General features: G+C 43.0%; 1 protein-coding gene across 3 annotated transcripts in view; it reads right to left on the reverse strand.

Annotated features, from left to right (window-relative positions):
* The window catches only part of NEK6 (NIMA related kinase 6), a 96,118-nt gene that overhangs the window by 23,810 nt on the left and 56,467 nt on the right, over window positions 1–15,841 (reverse strand). For all 3 annotated transcript variants that reach the window (XM_081896603.1, XM_081896602.1, XM_081896604.1), the window contains 2 exons: window positions 2,282–2,390; window positions 1,106–1,213 (listed from right to left, as the gene is read on the reverse strand). In XM_081896603.1, coding sequence (XP_081752729.1) covers window positions 1,106–1,213; window positions 2,282–2,390 — 217 coding nt within the window. The remainder of the gene's footprint in view (window positions 1–1,105; window positions 1,214–2,281; window positions 2,391–15,841) is intronic.

The following is a 15,841-nucleotide window of genomic DNA, read 5'->3' on the forward strand; positions in this document are numbered from 1 at the left end:
AGAAGTTTCATCCTTCCTTGGTTTCATATTGTTACCTCAATATGTTCTTTCACACAGTGGTACCTCGGTTTACAAATTCTTAAACTGAAACCCTTCTTAAAACTGAGACACGCTTTCCCTGATGAGGCCTCCCGCCGCCGGTGCCCTTCCACCATATGGATTCTGTTCTTAGACCCAGGTAAAGTTTGCAAACTAAGACTACTTCTGCTTTTGCGGAGTTTGTAAACCGAATCGTTCTTAAACCGAACTGTTTCGGATGACTGTATTGTCATCTCAAGGCAGTCATACTGCACCTCAGGTGAGTTTGCACAGGATACGTGGAAGCAGGTAACTGAAAACAGCAAATCCTTGGTAGCCAATAAATTAAGTCTTCTAAAGTTATACAGTATGAACCAAACAGGTATCTGTGGCTTTATGAATAATGCACAAAAATCTTTATACGAAGCAGTCCAATTTCTGAGTTGCATTCCCTCGCCACTATCTGAAAGAAGAGTCACAACCTGTTTTTCCTTATAGTCTATAAGCAGGCCTAGCACATGCAGAAGACTTGCTCAGACTCCTTTAACCATTTAAACTGTAGAAGAATGTCATGTAAACAAAGGAAGAGCCATCAGAGGCCACAGAAAGTTGTTAGGATCTGACCTACTGCTTGGCCACAGTAAATAGTCCTTTCCATGGTGTGTCTGAAGGTGGCTGCTATATTACTTGCATCACACCAGATAGTCAGAGGTCCGCCTGTGATTTCAGAATTCCCTTGTGAAAACAATAGCAATTACACCAGCAACCATTCCACAATTCAGGAATAAGAAGAGATTTTTTCTTTTTGAGCCTTCATAGCAAATTATTCATTTACCTTCTAAATGGTGTATCAGATCTCCAACAAAACAAAAAGCAAGGCACTCAGAGGAGAAGGTAATAAATACTGGCTGGCAGGGGTAATGTTGCAGAATAGCATATTGCACATCTTAGCTGGTGATCATAAAACATATAATTTAATCACTAATAGGTAAAAAAACCAGCAACTACCATGTGACCAAGAAATCTCTGACTGAGTCAGGGGAATTGGGTAATTGTCACTCAGGCACAATTTCATGAAGGATGTTACCTAAGGAATGTGCGGCAGTAGTTTTAGAGCTAAAGAAGCGGCCCAGTCCAAGATCTCCAAGTTTCACAACTCCAGTGGCTGTTATGAACACGTTGGCTGGCTTTATGTCTGGAAGACAGAAGAGAGAAAGTAAGTCAACCCAAGAGGGCTTTTTTGGGCTCCATCACAGCCCACAACCTCCTCCCCAAGGATGAGTGACTAGGGATGCGTGTACAGAACTTTGAAAACTGAATTTCCTAAGCCACGTTATTGATGCTTTCCCAGTCTATTTTACACACCAGGAGAAAGGAAGTTTGTGGGGAAGGATAAATATATTTTCCCACAATAAACAAATGAAAATTGAGTCTGGCTTAAAACACTGCAAAAGCATAAAGGGCCGTTATGTTCTTGAAGGGTAATTTTATTTTTTAAGGATTTTGAACATTTGGGGGAAAATAGCAATAAAAATAAGCATGCACCTGGACAAAATACTAAAATTAGCAACAATATTTTCTCTTTCCAGGTTACAATTGCTTGCATTTAGATTGGAATGAGTTCCTAGGAAGACCACTGCAGCCTCATAATTATAGAACTATTAGTATGGTATTTGGTGAGGGTGTCGTCATAGCCAGGAAGGACTGATGGGACTCCCTAGTGCTGCTTTCTCATCTGTAAAATAGAGAAAGGAACAACAGCCTCGTGGGCCTGGAGTGGGATGAAAGGAAAATCCTCATGAACTTGGTGATGAAGCAAAAGAATTTGGAAGAGCAGGACAAGAGCAGTGTTTGCCACACTGCAGGGAAAACCAATTTGAGGACAGCATCAGGACAAGCAATTGTTGTTACAATTTGTGTTTTCCCGAAGCATCTCTCTTTCAGAAAGGGAAAAGAGCTTGGCTTAGCATTCCCTGTGTCCACTGGTCCCGGCATTGTGCTTCCGATGCTGTTCTAAATAGATGCTGTGACACTTCTACCGCATTTCCGTTGTGGCAACTGGAGGCACCTCGTCTCCATAATCCTGCTGATCAACTCAGACTGAACGCTTTACAATCAGGCACAAGGAGAAATCCATCTTGCGAGCTCCACTGTCTCTAAGCATGCAATGGCTGAACATCAGCATAATTGTTTTTGAATGTAGGCGCTTACTAATTGGAACATTATACTATTATTCAGCGAAAAGAGAGTGAATTAATGTTACCTCTGTGCATCACCCTGCGGGAGTGCATGTGTTCAACTGCACTGCACAACTGCACAAAATATTTCCAAACCGTCCTTTCTGGGATTAGCCGCTTCTGCTTTTTAAAATACTGTGAAGAGAAAACAAACAAAAAGATGAACAAGACAGCACTGAATCTCTCTCTCTCTCTCTCTCTCTCTCTCTCTCTCTCTCTCTCTCTCTCTCTCTCTCTCTCAGTCATGGCTAATGTGTTCATCAGCTGCCACCTTACTGCTGTCCTCAAGACCATCAGGCAAAGTAGTTCAGCCTTTGCTTCCCATTTAACTCCTTGCCTATGTATAGAAACTTCAATGCAATTCACTAATTAACAGCATTATGAAAAATATGCTTAAATAGGTTTGACATTTTTGAATGGACACCAATTATAATCAGCATTAATCTCGTTAATTACCTTGCAGAACATATTTAATGCCTCAAAACAACAAATGTCTAGAGTGCTTTGCCTTAAGAAACAAAAGGATTTGTTAGGAGTGTGTTGCTGTTTTTTTTATTTTTATTTTTAAACCCAGCATCTTGAAGATGCTCATCAGAAGCATCATTATAAAAGAATTCTCCCTTAAGTAAACAAGCTACTGAATGCTCCTCTAATATCTCCTCTAATATCAGATATGGAAGCACTTTTGCAGCAGTTTGCACATGGATAAAACGCCCCAGAAAGTTGGGATGCCCAAAAACAGACAAGATGCCAGATTACATTAGTTGCAATTCCTGTATTGCAGGGGGTCAAGCTAGATGACCCTGGGATCCCTTCTAACTCTAGAATTTTGTGATTCCATACTTGTAGCATACTACTGATCGAAACAAATGGACTGCAGTAACTAAGGCTGTGAGTGTTCAAAATAATGCCTGACAATGCTGTAGCTCAGGACGGCAATACCTCTAGAACGACCTCTCCCCATAGGAACCTACCCGGATCCTGTGGTCATCATCTGAGGCCCTTCTTCATGTCCCCCTCAACAAGGGGTCCAGAGGATGGCAACACGAGAAAAGACCTTTTCTGCGGAGGCTTCCCATTTGCAGAATGCTCTCCCCAAGGAGGCTTGCCTGGTGTCTTCTCTGCTTACTGTATTTTTCACTCAATAAGACACACTTTTCCCCTCCTAAAAAGTAAGGTGAAATGTGTGTGCATCTTATGGAGCGAATGAAGGCTCCATGGCTTCAGCGAAAGCAACGCGAAGCCTCCAGAGTGCAGCGGGAGCGCTCCCGCTGCGCTCCGGAGGCTTTGGGTGGCTATCCCTGAAGCCAGGAGAGCACGAGGGATCGATCCCTCTTGCTCTCCTGGCTTTGCTTCGCTGGAGAGGCGCTGTGCAGCTTCCCCTCTCTGCGCAGCGCCCCTTCAGCGAAGCGGGGGGAGAAACGGAAGGGGCTCCATTTCTCCTGCCACTTCACTGAAGGGGCGCTGCGCAGAGAGGGAGAGAATATTTTTTTTCTTGTTCTCCTCCTCTAAAACTAGGTGCGTCTTATGGTCGGGTGCGTTTTATAGAGCGAAAAATACGGTATTTTTAGGCACCAGGCTAAACATTCCTCTTATAAAAGGTAAAAAGGTAAAGGATCCCTGGACAGCAAAGTCCAGTCAAAGGCGAGTATGGAGTTGCGGCACTCACTTATACCTCCCAGGCCTTTGGCTAATACACAATCTGTAGCCTTTAAAACTTGTTTTTGTTTGTTACTATGCTATGTATTTTTGTGTTTTTATATTGTAAACGGCGCGGTGATCCTCGGATGAAGGTGGTATAGAAATTAAACAGACAGACAGGCAGATATCAACATGGTATTTCAAGAAATCCCAAATTCTGCACACTGAGTTTTGTATTTATACTGCCTAATTTATACAGCATTCTCTCTTGAATGTTTGTTTTCCTATGGAACTCTGAACATGACCAGAGTGGCAGAAGGTACGAAGGCAAGACTCTGAACCTACTCCCCCTTCCACCCACTGAACTCCAAAGACTTCCACCACTGCCAAATACATTTCCTTAATACATTTATAACAGAAATCAACTTTAAAAATCAGACTTTCAAGGTACTACACCAGGACCAATTAACAAATTCCAACCTTGCACAGTGTAAGCATCCTCAGAATTAATTATCAACTTCTGCCACCGTTTCAGCAGAAAGCAACATACTGTATTTTCTGAGCAGAATAATATACACAATAGGCCAGAAACTCATGCAGGGGTTACATTCTGGAGGTCAGTGCAAAAGGCAAAAACACAGGAAACCCCCCTGGAACTGCGGACCCCATGTGACCATCCCTACCCTACCAACCTCTGGGAAAGTCATGTGAGGCCACTGGAAGGCTGTGGGTGACACAAGATCTCCTGGGGCCTTTATGAGATCTTGTGAGATCTTAGATGGCCCCTTCCATCTGTTTCCCTCATTCTCCATTTATTTATTTATTTATTTATTTATTTATTTATTTATTTATTTATTTATTTATTTATTTTCCCCACCACCCTCGCAAAGCAGCAACTGCGAAAGTAAACTACGTGTAAGCTGTGGGTCTACTGTACAGCCTTTGTTTGCAAGAATCATACACCTTTAAGCCAAGTGGTACATGTCCTTGCTGGAATGAAGCTGAATTGGTCATCCAGTCCACCTAAACCAATGCAGCTGAAGACTTTGGTTGCATCTTTTAGACCATGTTTCCGTTGTGCTCTCCTTCTCTGGACAGATCTGGAACTGCATCTGTTTAGAGTAACACCGTAAGTCCCACCCACACACCCACCTCCACTCAACACCTATGTTAGTTTTAGGCCACAACACAATCTTTACCATTTTCTCTCTGAGGATTACAATGAAAAGGGGAGGAATTTATACACATTCTACGATGCACACTCTCACCAGAGAGCCTCAACCACTCTTATGGCTTCTGTGCCACACTGCACAGACTATTCCACAGACTATTCCACACTGGAGCATTAAAGAGTATGTGAATGAGAAAGGCCTGTGCTTACTTTATCAAACCTTTATTAGGCATTATGGAAATAAAACCTTAAGAGAGAAAATAACATATAAAAGCCTTGAAATATATATAAAAAAGGCAGCAGTTTGCTAAGTACATATATATATATACATATAGAGTCAGTGGTATTCCTTGTTAACCTGCTCCTTGGAGGACTGCTGCCAAAAACTCGGCTACCCCCGCCGTTACCCTTTGGTCAACGTCGGATAGGTAGAATCCCACACATTCACCTTGCTGCGGTTCCAGACCACCCAAAAGAGGGGACAGCACGCGTTGACGGAGCGTACCGTACAGTGGGCAATGAAGGAGAATATGCTCTACAGTGTCCGGGACATTCATAGAGCATCTGCAGAGTCTCTTGTTTCTAGGAATGTTTTGATATCTTCCCCTGACAAATGCTGAGGGAAAAACATTCAAGCGGGCCAGCATAAAAGCCCTACGTTGGGCTGGGATTATTAGTTTAGTGACGTAATTGGCTCTGCTATCTAAGATATTTAATTCATAGAATATGGGGGAGCAAATTTTGTTTACAGCTGCCGTAATATTTTGTCTCTCGACATCCTTTAGTCTAGTTAGGATATTATGGGAAATATATTGCTCATTAGAATTGTACAGGGACTCCAGCTCGACGCCTAAAGATTCAATCTTTTTTTCGAGGTGCTGATACCATCTTGATTTATAGGAGTCTTTGAGCAAATCAGCGAGCAGACTTGATGGAGGGCAGCGGAAGTGGCAGCGTAACCAGTACTTTATTGAGGTGGACCATGCCCAATATTCCATTGTGTGTATGCCTATTTCTGCACACATTGTTTCATATTTGATCATAGCTGGGAGTCCAAGAATACGTCTCAGAAAGCTAGAGTGAATCTTTTTTAAATCATTGTTATATGCTTGGACCCATAGCGGGATTCCATAGAATATCTGGGATTGCACTTTTGTTTGAAATATCTGGTTTGCCGCAGGAATAAATTGATTACCTTTCTGATAATGAAAACGGGCAACTGCTGATGAGATGCACTTTGCCTGTTTTATGGCATTTGTGCGATGGGTTGCCCACCCTAAATTGCTCTGGAATAAGATTCCCAGATACCTATAGATTTTCACTTGTTGGATTTCTTGCCCTCTTATTTTCCATTTCTCTAATTTCCAACCATTCGAGAAGACCAAAATTTTTGTCTTCTCATAGTTTATAGAGAGTTTGTTACATTCGCAATAGAGGATCAGTGAAGATATAAGACGTTTTAGACCCAAGCTCGTTAAGGATAGTAGGACAGCATCGTCTGCGTATAGTAAGAGAGGAACTGGTTTCTGATTAAGTTTAGGGGCATGTGATTCTATTTTTTGAAGATAATCTGGCAAGTCTGATAAAAATAAATTAAATAGAAAGGGGGCAAGAATGCACCCTTGTTTTACCCCTTTCGAGATTGGGATGTCTGATGAAAGGTGACCTTTGATGTTAAGTTTGACTTGACAGGTATTGGAAGAGTGTAGATTTTGGATTAGGATCAATAGGCGCTGATCAATTTTTAATTCTGCGAGTTTCCTCCACAACTTTGGGCGGTCAATTGAGTCGAATGCACCACGAAAATCTACAAAAGCAGCGTATATCTTAGATTGCCTTTGGGATCTGTATTTTTCAACCAGATGCATAAGAATAAGACAGTGGTCTAGTGTAGAGCAACCTTTGGAGAAACCTATTTGTTCTTTCCCTGGTAAATTTAGATTTTTCATCCAGGTAAGGAGTTTAGATAAGAGGTGCTTAGCGTAGATTTTCCCTATCACTGATAGAAGGCTTATCGGTCTATAATTCCTTGGTTCTTTTGGGTCGCCATTTTTAAAGATTGGAATAATTATTGATCTTAGCCATATCTCAGGTATGATCCCATATTTATCTATAAGTGTAAACAGTTGGGCTAAGGGTTCTGCCCACCAATCTATATAGGTCTTAAATAATTCTATTGGTAGACCGTCTGGCCCAGGAGATTTCCCCGATTTGAAATTTTTAACTATCTCTCTAATTTCCTCTTCCTCTACCCTTGGCCACTCCTGGAGTTTAATAATTTTATTTTTAGTGGTTTCATTTCCTTTAAGTTCACTATGTAGATTGTTAAATACAGATGTAAAGTATTGGGACCATTTGGATTCTGCAATTGGTGGTAGAGTTAGTTGATTTTCGGCTTTCAATCCTCCATACACTAAGTTCCAGAACGCTTTGTTGTTTTTACTCTGAATTGAGTCAAATAATTGTAGCCATTTTTGGGTTGCGTATTTCTGTTTCTTTTCGGCCAGAATGTAATGATATTTTCTTTTTTCATCAAGATAAGAGGGCTCTAGTTTAGTGCGATTATTTTTAAATGTTTGGCGCAGTTTTCTTTTTAGCTGGAAACATTCATCATCAAACCAAGGGCTAGCGGTATGTTTAAGTACCCAAACTTTAGGTGGAGTACTAAGCTCTACAAACATTTGGAAGATTTCATTATAAATTTTCGGAATATCACTGTAGAAATTAGTGATCTTTAAGTTGGATAATACTTGTTTTCTCAAGTTGGCTGTAAGTTTTTGCCCCACTGCTACACTCATTTCCTGGGACCATTTTAATTGGGTCATTTGCTTGTATTGAGAAGGTTCTATGGTATTGTACTTAATGATTTTGGTTTCGTCCTTTAAGTTAATAGACAACGATAATGGCTGATGGTCGCTTTCAGTGCGCGTTCCAATTTTGAAGTCCATGATCAAATTTATAATATTATAAGGGACAAGAATATAGTCGATGACGCTGCATCCTCGGGGGGAGAAGTATGTAAACTCCCCGCTACTATCGCCTTTTGTTGAACCATTTACAATCTGCAAATTAAAGTTGTTACATAATTCAAGTAGGCGTAAGCCTTCGTTGTTAACAACCCTGTCTCTGGAGAATCGTCCTATTTTCAGGGCATGTGCGATATCATTTTCAGTATTCCAATTTAGTTTGCTACATAGTTGTTCATTGTTGGTTCCTACTCTGGCATTAAAATCACCTGCTATTATCAGTGAGGCATTTGGGTATTTATCGGTCAAGTTTTCTATATAAGAGGTTAGTTGTGACCAGTTTTCACTGCTGCTGTTATTTTTGGTTGGGGGGATATAGACATTTACAAGTAGCAAAGAATCTTTGTTTTGGGTTAAAAGTAGAGCTTGTGCAAGTGGTAAGCATTCTTCTAGTTGCTTGATTTCAAACCCTAAGTTGTCTTTGATCATACAACAGAACCCTGCTTTCGGCCGGCCCTTCGTGTTTGTTTTCGATGCGGGTTTCGTATAGGAGGTGAATCCGTTGATTTTGATATCTCTAGTTGACCATGTTTCTTGTAGAAGTATTAATTCAAAATCTTTAAAGAAGTTCATTAGGTCTGGGTCTCCGAAAGGCCTGTGACTCCTTGCAGGCATTTCAGACTGAAGTTCTGTGAGATGCAACTTCCGGTTTGATCACATCCTGAAGCAGGTCATGCGTTTGAGCTCTCTGGAGATGAGCATGATCGCTGGGGGATTTTTGGGGGTAGCGTGAGAGCGCCGCACACCCCAAAATGCTCAAGAGGGTGTCTTGAGCCCACAAAGAAAGCAGCAGCAGCGTGAAAAGTGGACCCTTGATTCCATTCGCGAAAGCAAAAGGGAAAGGTCTCTCCCCCCCCCAGTGAGAAGCCTCAAAACCTGAGTGGCAATAGCGGTAAAACTTTCCAGAAAATAAGGAACTAAATTACACCGATTAGCGTCAAGGCAATGAAGCTATTACTACTATAAACTTAAGAAATAACCACGGGAGGACAATTAAATAGCAATATCAGGAATGTCATCAATATTTTGGAATACCTGGAAGATATAAGTGATAAACCAGCAGTACTCATGTTAGTAGACGCTGAAAATGCGTTTGACAACATCTCCTGGGATTTTATGAAGACACAAATTAAACACATGGGCCTAGGAGAGACCTTTGGCAGAGGAATAGAGGCAATCCACAAAGGATTTATGAATCACGTGATTAGGAAATCACACTTTACACAGTGTGGGCCAAATATAAGGACCTACTAGAACCAAAGACACCATGGTGGCTGCCCCTGACAGAGGCGATCTCAGTTAAGAAAAAAACCATGAGATGAAACTGGGCTACTTATAAAGACTTATTGGAAGAAAAAGAAAACACATTAAGAAATTAGGACACATTTGACTGATTGGCTGCAGTATTTCCAACTAAATGAAACATTCCAAAAGGACAAACAAAAAGGCTTCTCCACAGAAATTTCAAGGCTGGAGAAAGACTTAATAAACACACACACACAAAAAGACCCCGCTCTCTAATATGTATAGACTCCTTCTTGACTGGGAGGTCAAGGAGGAAGAAGTTACCCTATTTTTCGCTCTATAAGACGCACCAGACCATAAGACGCACCTAGTTTTTGGAGGAGGAAAACAAGAAGAAAAAAAATTCTGAATCTCAGAAGCCAGAAGTGCAAGAGGGATCACTGCGCAGTGAAAGCAGCAATCCCTCTTGCTGTTCTGGCTTCTGGGATAGCTGCGCAGCCTGCATTCGCTCCATACGACGCCCACACATTTCCTCATACTTTATAGGAGGGAAAAAGTGAGTCTTATAGAGCAAAAAAATACGGTAAATCTGTTATGGTGCAGCGGGCTAGGGACTTTGGATACAATATCCAAATGGAAACATGGGAGAGGTTGTAGAAGGAGGATGTAAAACTCACCGCTTGTTACAATTTGAAAGAGAACTGCATGAAGATGCTCTGCAGATGGTACTTAACACCTGTTAAACTTGGTAAAATGTATATCTAGATCAAACATCTGTTGGAGATGTGGGGAGGCGCAAGGCACCATGATCCATGTGGTGGAATTGCACCAAAATTAGGGATTTGGGGGAAATAATTTACAATGGACTTTAAAAAATGTTTAAATGCTCGTTCCCAAAGAAGCCTGAAGCCTTCCTACTAGGCATAATGAACAATGAAATTCCAAAAAGGCTAAGGAAAATCTTCAAGTACATGACAGTAGTGGCTAGAATTTTGATTGTGAAAGTATGGAAAGGGGACTCTGCCCCCACAAAATTAGACTGGCTAAGCAAAATGTTAGAATACGCTGAACTAGCCGGACTAACAGCAAGATTCTGAGACCGCACAGATCAACTATTTAATAGAGAGTGGAATGTATATAGAGAATATTTTCAAAAATATTGTAACAACATAAATTCGGTGGCAGATTTGGACACATTTTCTGCATGAATTAGGAAATAGTTACAGAGACACTTTTTCTTTGTTGTGCTATGTTTTTGCTTTTAAAACCAATAAAGCATAAAAATAAAAATAAAGTTCTGTGAGACGCTGAAGAGCAGCGCAGGGCTGAAGTGTTATTTACTTGAGAATACTTCTTTCTTGTTGAAGTATTTAGGGGAGGAGACACTGGGCCACAATTAACAACCTTCTCAAATGCCATGTCCAATAAGATTTCCCTGACATTTCACAGAAAGCCAAAAATTCTCCAGTGAGTTGTACTGCTAGCAACCCTCAGTTACATCAGCTCCACAATGCCTCATAAATAATGTAGGCGACAGGGGCATGGCAAAGAGGGAGCCTGAGGGGTGGGGGGGTGCTTGGGTGTGTTTTAAACCACTCCTAAGCATTATTGCAGCTATTCTACTATTTCTCTGAAAGGACAGGGAAGTGACTTTGTTTCCCAACAATTCTGTCTCAATACAGTGGACCCTCGGATTACGTACCTCTCCGGATACATAATTTTCGGATGGCAAAAGTGGCAAACCTGGAAGTATTTTTCCAAGGTTCGCCGCTCACACATGCGCAGAAGCGCTCTATCACGTGCAGAAGCAGCGCCTCTGGTTATGGATTTTTCAGGGTGCGCACAGACCCCTGGAATGAATTAAATCCGTATCCAGAGGGTCCACTGTACTTGGATTTGGTTTAAATAGGAAAAAGACAGTCATGGGAACTGAATCCGGAAACATAACAGCTGAAAGGGTGAGCACAGAAACGCACACACCGCAGAGTAGTTACACACCAGAGAGCTGTGGTCCACTTTAGTCCCACAACATTTATTTCCATGTGTTCAGACACCCACCTCCCCTTCAAACATGAAAGTATTCACCAGGTTGAAACTCACAGTGGACACACTGGAAGTATGCAAACCATGAAGGACTGTAAAGCCACGTACAGTGGATGCTCAGGTTGTGAACGTGATTCGTGCGGGATGCAGGTTCGCAACCCACAGCGTTCGCAACCTGCAGCGGTGCGTCTGCGCACGCACAGGTTGCAATTTGGCACTTCAGCTCAAAGCGTGATTTAGCGCTTCTGCACATGCGCGACTGCCGAAACCCAGAAGTAACCCATTCCGGTACTTCTGTGTTTCGGCGGGTGCGTAACCCAAAAAAATGCTACCTGAAGTGGCTGTAACCCGAGGTATGACTGTACTTACTGAGAGTCATTTGGTGTAGTGGTTAGAAGACTGGACTTGAACATGGAAGACCAGGTTTCAAATCCCCACCTAGCTATGAAGCTGACTGGGTGAACCTGGTACAGTGGTACCTTGGGTTACAGAATCTTCAGGTTACAGACTCCACTAACCCGGAGGTAGTACCTGGGGTTAGGAATTTTGCTTCAGGATGAGAACAGAAATCACGTGGTGTGGCAGGAGGCCCCATTAGCTAAAGTGGTGCCTCAGGTTAAGAACAGTTTCAGGTTAAGAACGGACCTCCGGAACGAATTAAGTTCTTAACCCGAGGTACCACTGTACAGTCATTCACTCTCAGTCTAACCTACCTCGCAGGGTTGTTGTGAGGAGAAAATGGAGATGAGGTGAAATATGAACACCACCTTGAGCTCCATGAAGGAAAGGAAATAATCAATAACCCAGAATCACGACAGCAGACGGAGCTCACGTCCTGCTGATAATAATGAAGAGCCCATTATGCTATTTTCCACATCTTTTCTTATTATCCCTGCCCATGTTAAAATTCTTTTACACATATTCATGTTCTGTGAACTGTCCACCCTTCCTGACAGTGAGTCCTGAAATTATGAGCAGACAAATATTAGACCAGTGTGGTGTACTGATTAGAGGGGTCAGCGTGTTGGACTAGGGTTCAAATCCCAATTCAGCCATGAAGCTCCCTGGGTGTCACTCAGCCAAGCCTACTTCACAGGGTATTTGTAAGGATTAAACGGGGATGAGAGAAACATGTACATCACTTTGAACAACTTAACAAGGGAAAGGTGGTCTATAAAGAAATAAATTTCAGAAATGTAAAGGTAAGAAGCCCAAGTCCAAAATAAGCCAATGCCCGCCAGTTAGAATTCCTGCTCCATGATTGCAGTCATGGGATTGTTGTCTATCACATGACGGTGTATGTTTTGACTCCACAGAGTGGGAAGTGACGGCGACAGGATGTTTGTGTTCCTGTGTTCCGTGAAGTGGGACTATTGTTCTTTTTCCTTTTTCTCTTTGCTGTCTGATGCTAGAGAGAGAGGGAGCCATGTTGCAGTGCTCCGTGTGTGTTTATATGTAAATAAAGTAGATTAGCCAAAATGCTGAGGTCTGTCACGCAAGTTGCGCAAACTCTGCGGATCCCCAAGTGTGCCGGTGTCGGTTGGCATCAGTCGCCATGATGTTTGGGCAGAAGAAAGCTTTTGAAGCTCCTGAAGGATGCACCGGGAGGGAGGGAAAATGCCAGTCTGGCATGTGTTCCCGCCAGGGTCCTACTGGAGTGTAGGCTGATCTCCGGACAGTAAACACAGCACTGCCCCCCCAAAAAGAGAATGCTTCCATGCAAAGCACTGACTTGGCCACACCAAGAGTTCTTTTAGATCACATCGTCTCAGAATCTTGGAACGGATTATATGAAGAAAACATTGTGCTAACATGAACCTTGGGACTTGCTCGGGTCACCGAAAGCCAACTCAAAACAGAGATGTTGTACTGCACTGCGTGGGCAGGGCTCTTAAGTCTGCAGGGAAGACCAGCAGAAGAGCAAAATAATCAATACATGCCTCACTCGGATCAGAGCCTTGAGAAATTCTCTATAAATTCTCACAGAATCAGACATTCTAAACCCAAGTGGTATCTAAGAGCCTGGTCTTATATCCTTGATGAACGGCCGAGACCCTACCTGCCCTCAGACTGTCTCGCCGGAGTGGCGCATGCTCTAGTTTTGGGCTACTGCAATGCGCTCTATGCGGGGCTACCTTTGAAGGTGATGCGGAAACTACAACTAATCCAGAATGAAGCGGCTAGACTGGTGACTGGGGGAGGCCGCCGAAACCACATAACATCAGTCTTGAAAGACCTATATTGGCTCTCAGTACGTTTCTGAGCAGAATTCAAAGTGTCGGTGTTGACCTTGAAAGCCCTAAAGGGCCCAGTATACCTGAAGGAGCGTCTCCACCCCCATCATTTTGCCCAGACACTGAGATCCAGTGCCAAGGGCCTTCTAGCAGTTCCCTCCCTGCGAGAAGCCAAGTTAAAGGGAACAGGCAGAGGGCTTTCTCGGTAGTGGCACCCACCCTGTAGAAGGCCCTCCCACCAGATATCAAAGAGAACAACTACCACCAGACTTTTAGAAGACATCTGAAGGAAGCCCTGTTTAGGGAAGCTTTTCATGTTTGATGCATTACTGTATTTAAATATTTTGTTGGAAACTGCCCAGAGTGGCTGGGGAAGCCCAGCCGGATAGGCGGGGTATAATAATAATAATAATAATAATAATAATAATAATAATAATAATAATTTTTATTTATACCCCACCCTCCCCAGCCAAGGCCGGGCTCAGGGCGGCTTACAAGCAGTAATAAAAACAAGTTGAATGATTACAACTTAAAAACAAAATTAAAATACAACATTAAAATATTGAAACATTAAAATATTAAAACATTAAAATGTAGCCTCATCACAGGAGGAGAAGGAAAAGAAAAAAGGGGGGGGGATCAAATTGGCTCCAAGCCAAAGGCCAGGCGGAACAACTCTGTCTTACAGGCCCTGCGGAAAGAAATCAGATCCTGCAGGGCCCTGGTCTCATGAGGCGGAGCGTTCCACCAGGATGGAGCCAGAGTTGAAAAGGCCCTGGCTCTGGTGTAAGCTAATCTTCATTTTTCCAGGTTTATTTATTTATGGACCTTGAGGCGCCCAGGGGTGAATGAAGTGCGGGGCAGAGGGGATGGGCCACCCCAGATGCCACTCTTTGCCGGTTGATAAGATGGCCCCTGCCTCCCCAGGTGGTAGATCAGCTGAATGCGCGCGCAGTCCATATGGGCACAACTCGCGCGGTGTCCGTGTGGGCTGCCGCTCTCGTGCACCATCCATACAGGCTTCCATACAGGCTGCCTCTTGCACAGCGACTGTATGGGCTGGTGCGCATGCTCACTCTGTATGGGATGCCACACATGCGCAGTCTGTACGGGATGCCACTGGTGCAGCAACCTGACAGTCGTCCTGCAAGTGAAAGCCCATACGGACTCCGTACAATTGGCAGCCTATACAGCTGCCACATGCAAGCAGCAGCCCGTTCAGAGTGCGCATGTGCGGCATCCTGTACAGACTGTGCATGTGCAGCATCCCATACGGTTGCTGCTCATTATTATTATATTAGCGGAACTGACCTGGCTTTGCCCTAGTGTGGTTATAAAATTATAAGCTGGAAAGCCCCTCTATAACAAACTAGCTATCAGGACAGATGATGAGGTTATTATTGCTGAAGAGCAAGCAGGATTTAGGCAGGGCAGATCCACCCTAGATCATTGCTTTGTCCTAGCACATCTCAGAGACAAGTATGCTAAGAAACCACATGGTGTGCTTTACGCAGCTTTCATCAATTCATAAGCTGTATCATGCCCCTAAATTGGCCACAAAACCCATCTTAATTTGATTATATGCAGATGATGCGGTTCTTCTATCCCAAACAAAAGTAGGCCTAAAAAGACCTATGAGAACATTTTCAGGATACTGCCAGAGAGAATAGCTGACCGTGAATTACAAGAAAACCAAAGCCATAGTTTTCTCCAGAAACTATAGATGGTGCATGGACAACCAGCTGACTGAACAGGTCAAAGCTTTCAAACATCTTGGCCTTATTTCCCAGTCTACAGGGTCATGGGGAGCACACCAGAAATTTGCAAAAGAAAAAGCGTCCGAAAGCACCAAAATTCTGACATGCTTCTTCATGTTCCAAGCTAAACCCCTGGCACAGTTATTGCATGGGGCTCAGACTTGGACAGGCACTTCCCTTGGATCTACGGAAGCTGTCCAATCAAAGTTCTTAAGGCAAATTTTCTCTGTACCACCCTGTGTCCCAAACACCTCATTGCAGCTAGAGGCTAATCTTCCCTCGGTAGAATTATGGATCTGGCATAGGACACTTAAATACTGGCTTCGCCTAAGCTCAAATCCCCCTGGTCTAATATCCCTAGTGCTGTAAGATTGTCACAAGAGCCCCTGGACTAAAATTGTCTATCAAAAATTGTCTATCACCACCACAATTACTCACTTTGGGTTTTAGTAAAGCAAACAGTCTAACT

This window comes from Podarcis melisellensis, assembly GCF_964234715.1.
Source record: "Podarcis melisellensis genome assembly, chromosome: Z".
NCBI classification, from domain to species: Eukaryota; Metazoa; Chordata; class Lepidosauria; order Squamata; family Lacertidae; genus Podarcis; species Podarcis melisellensis.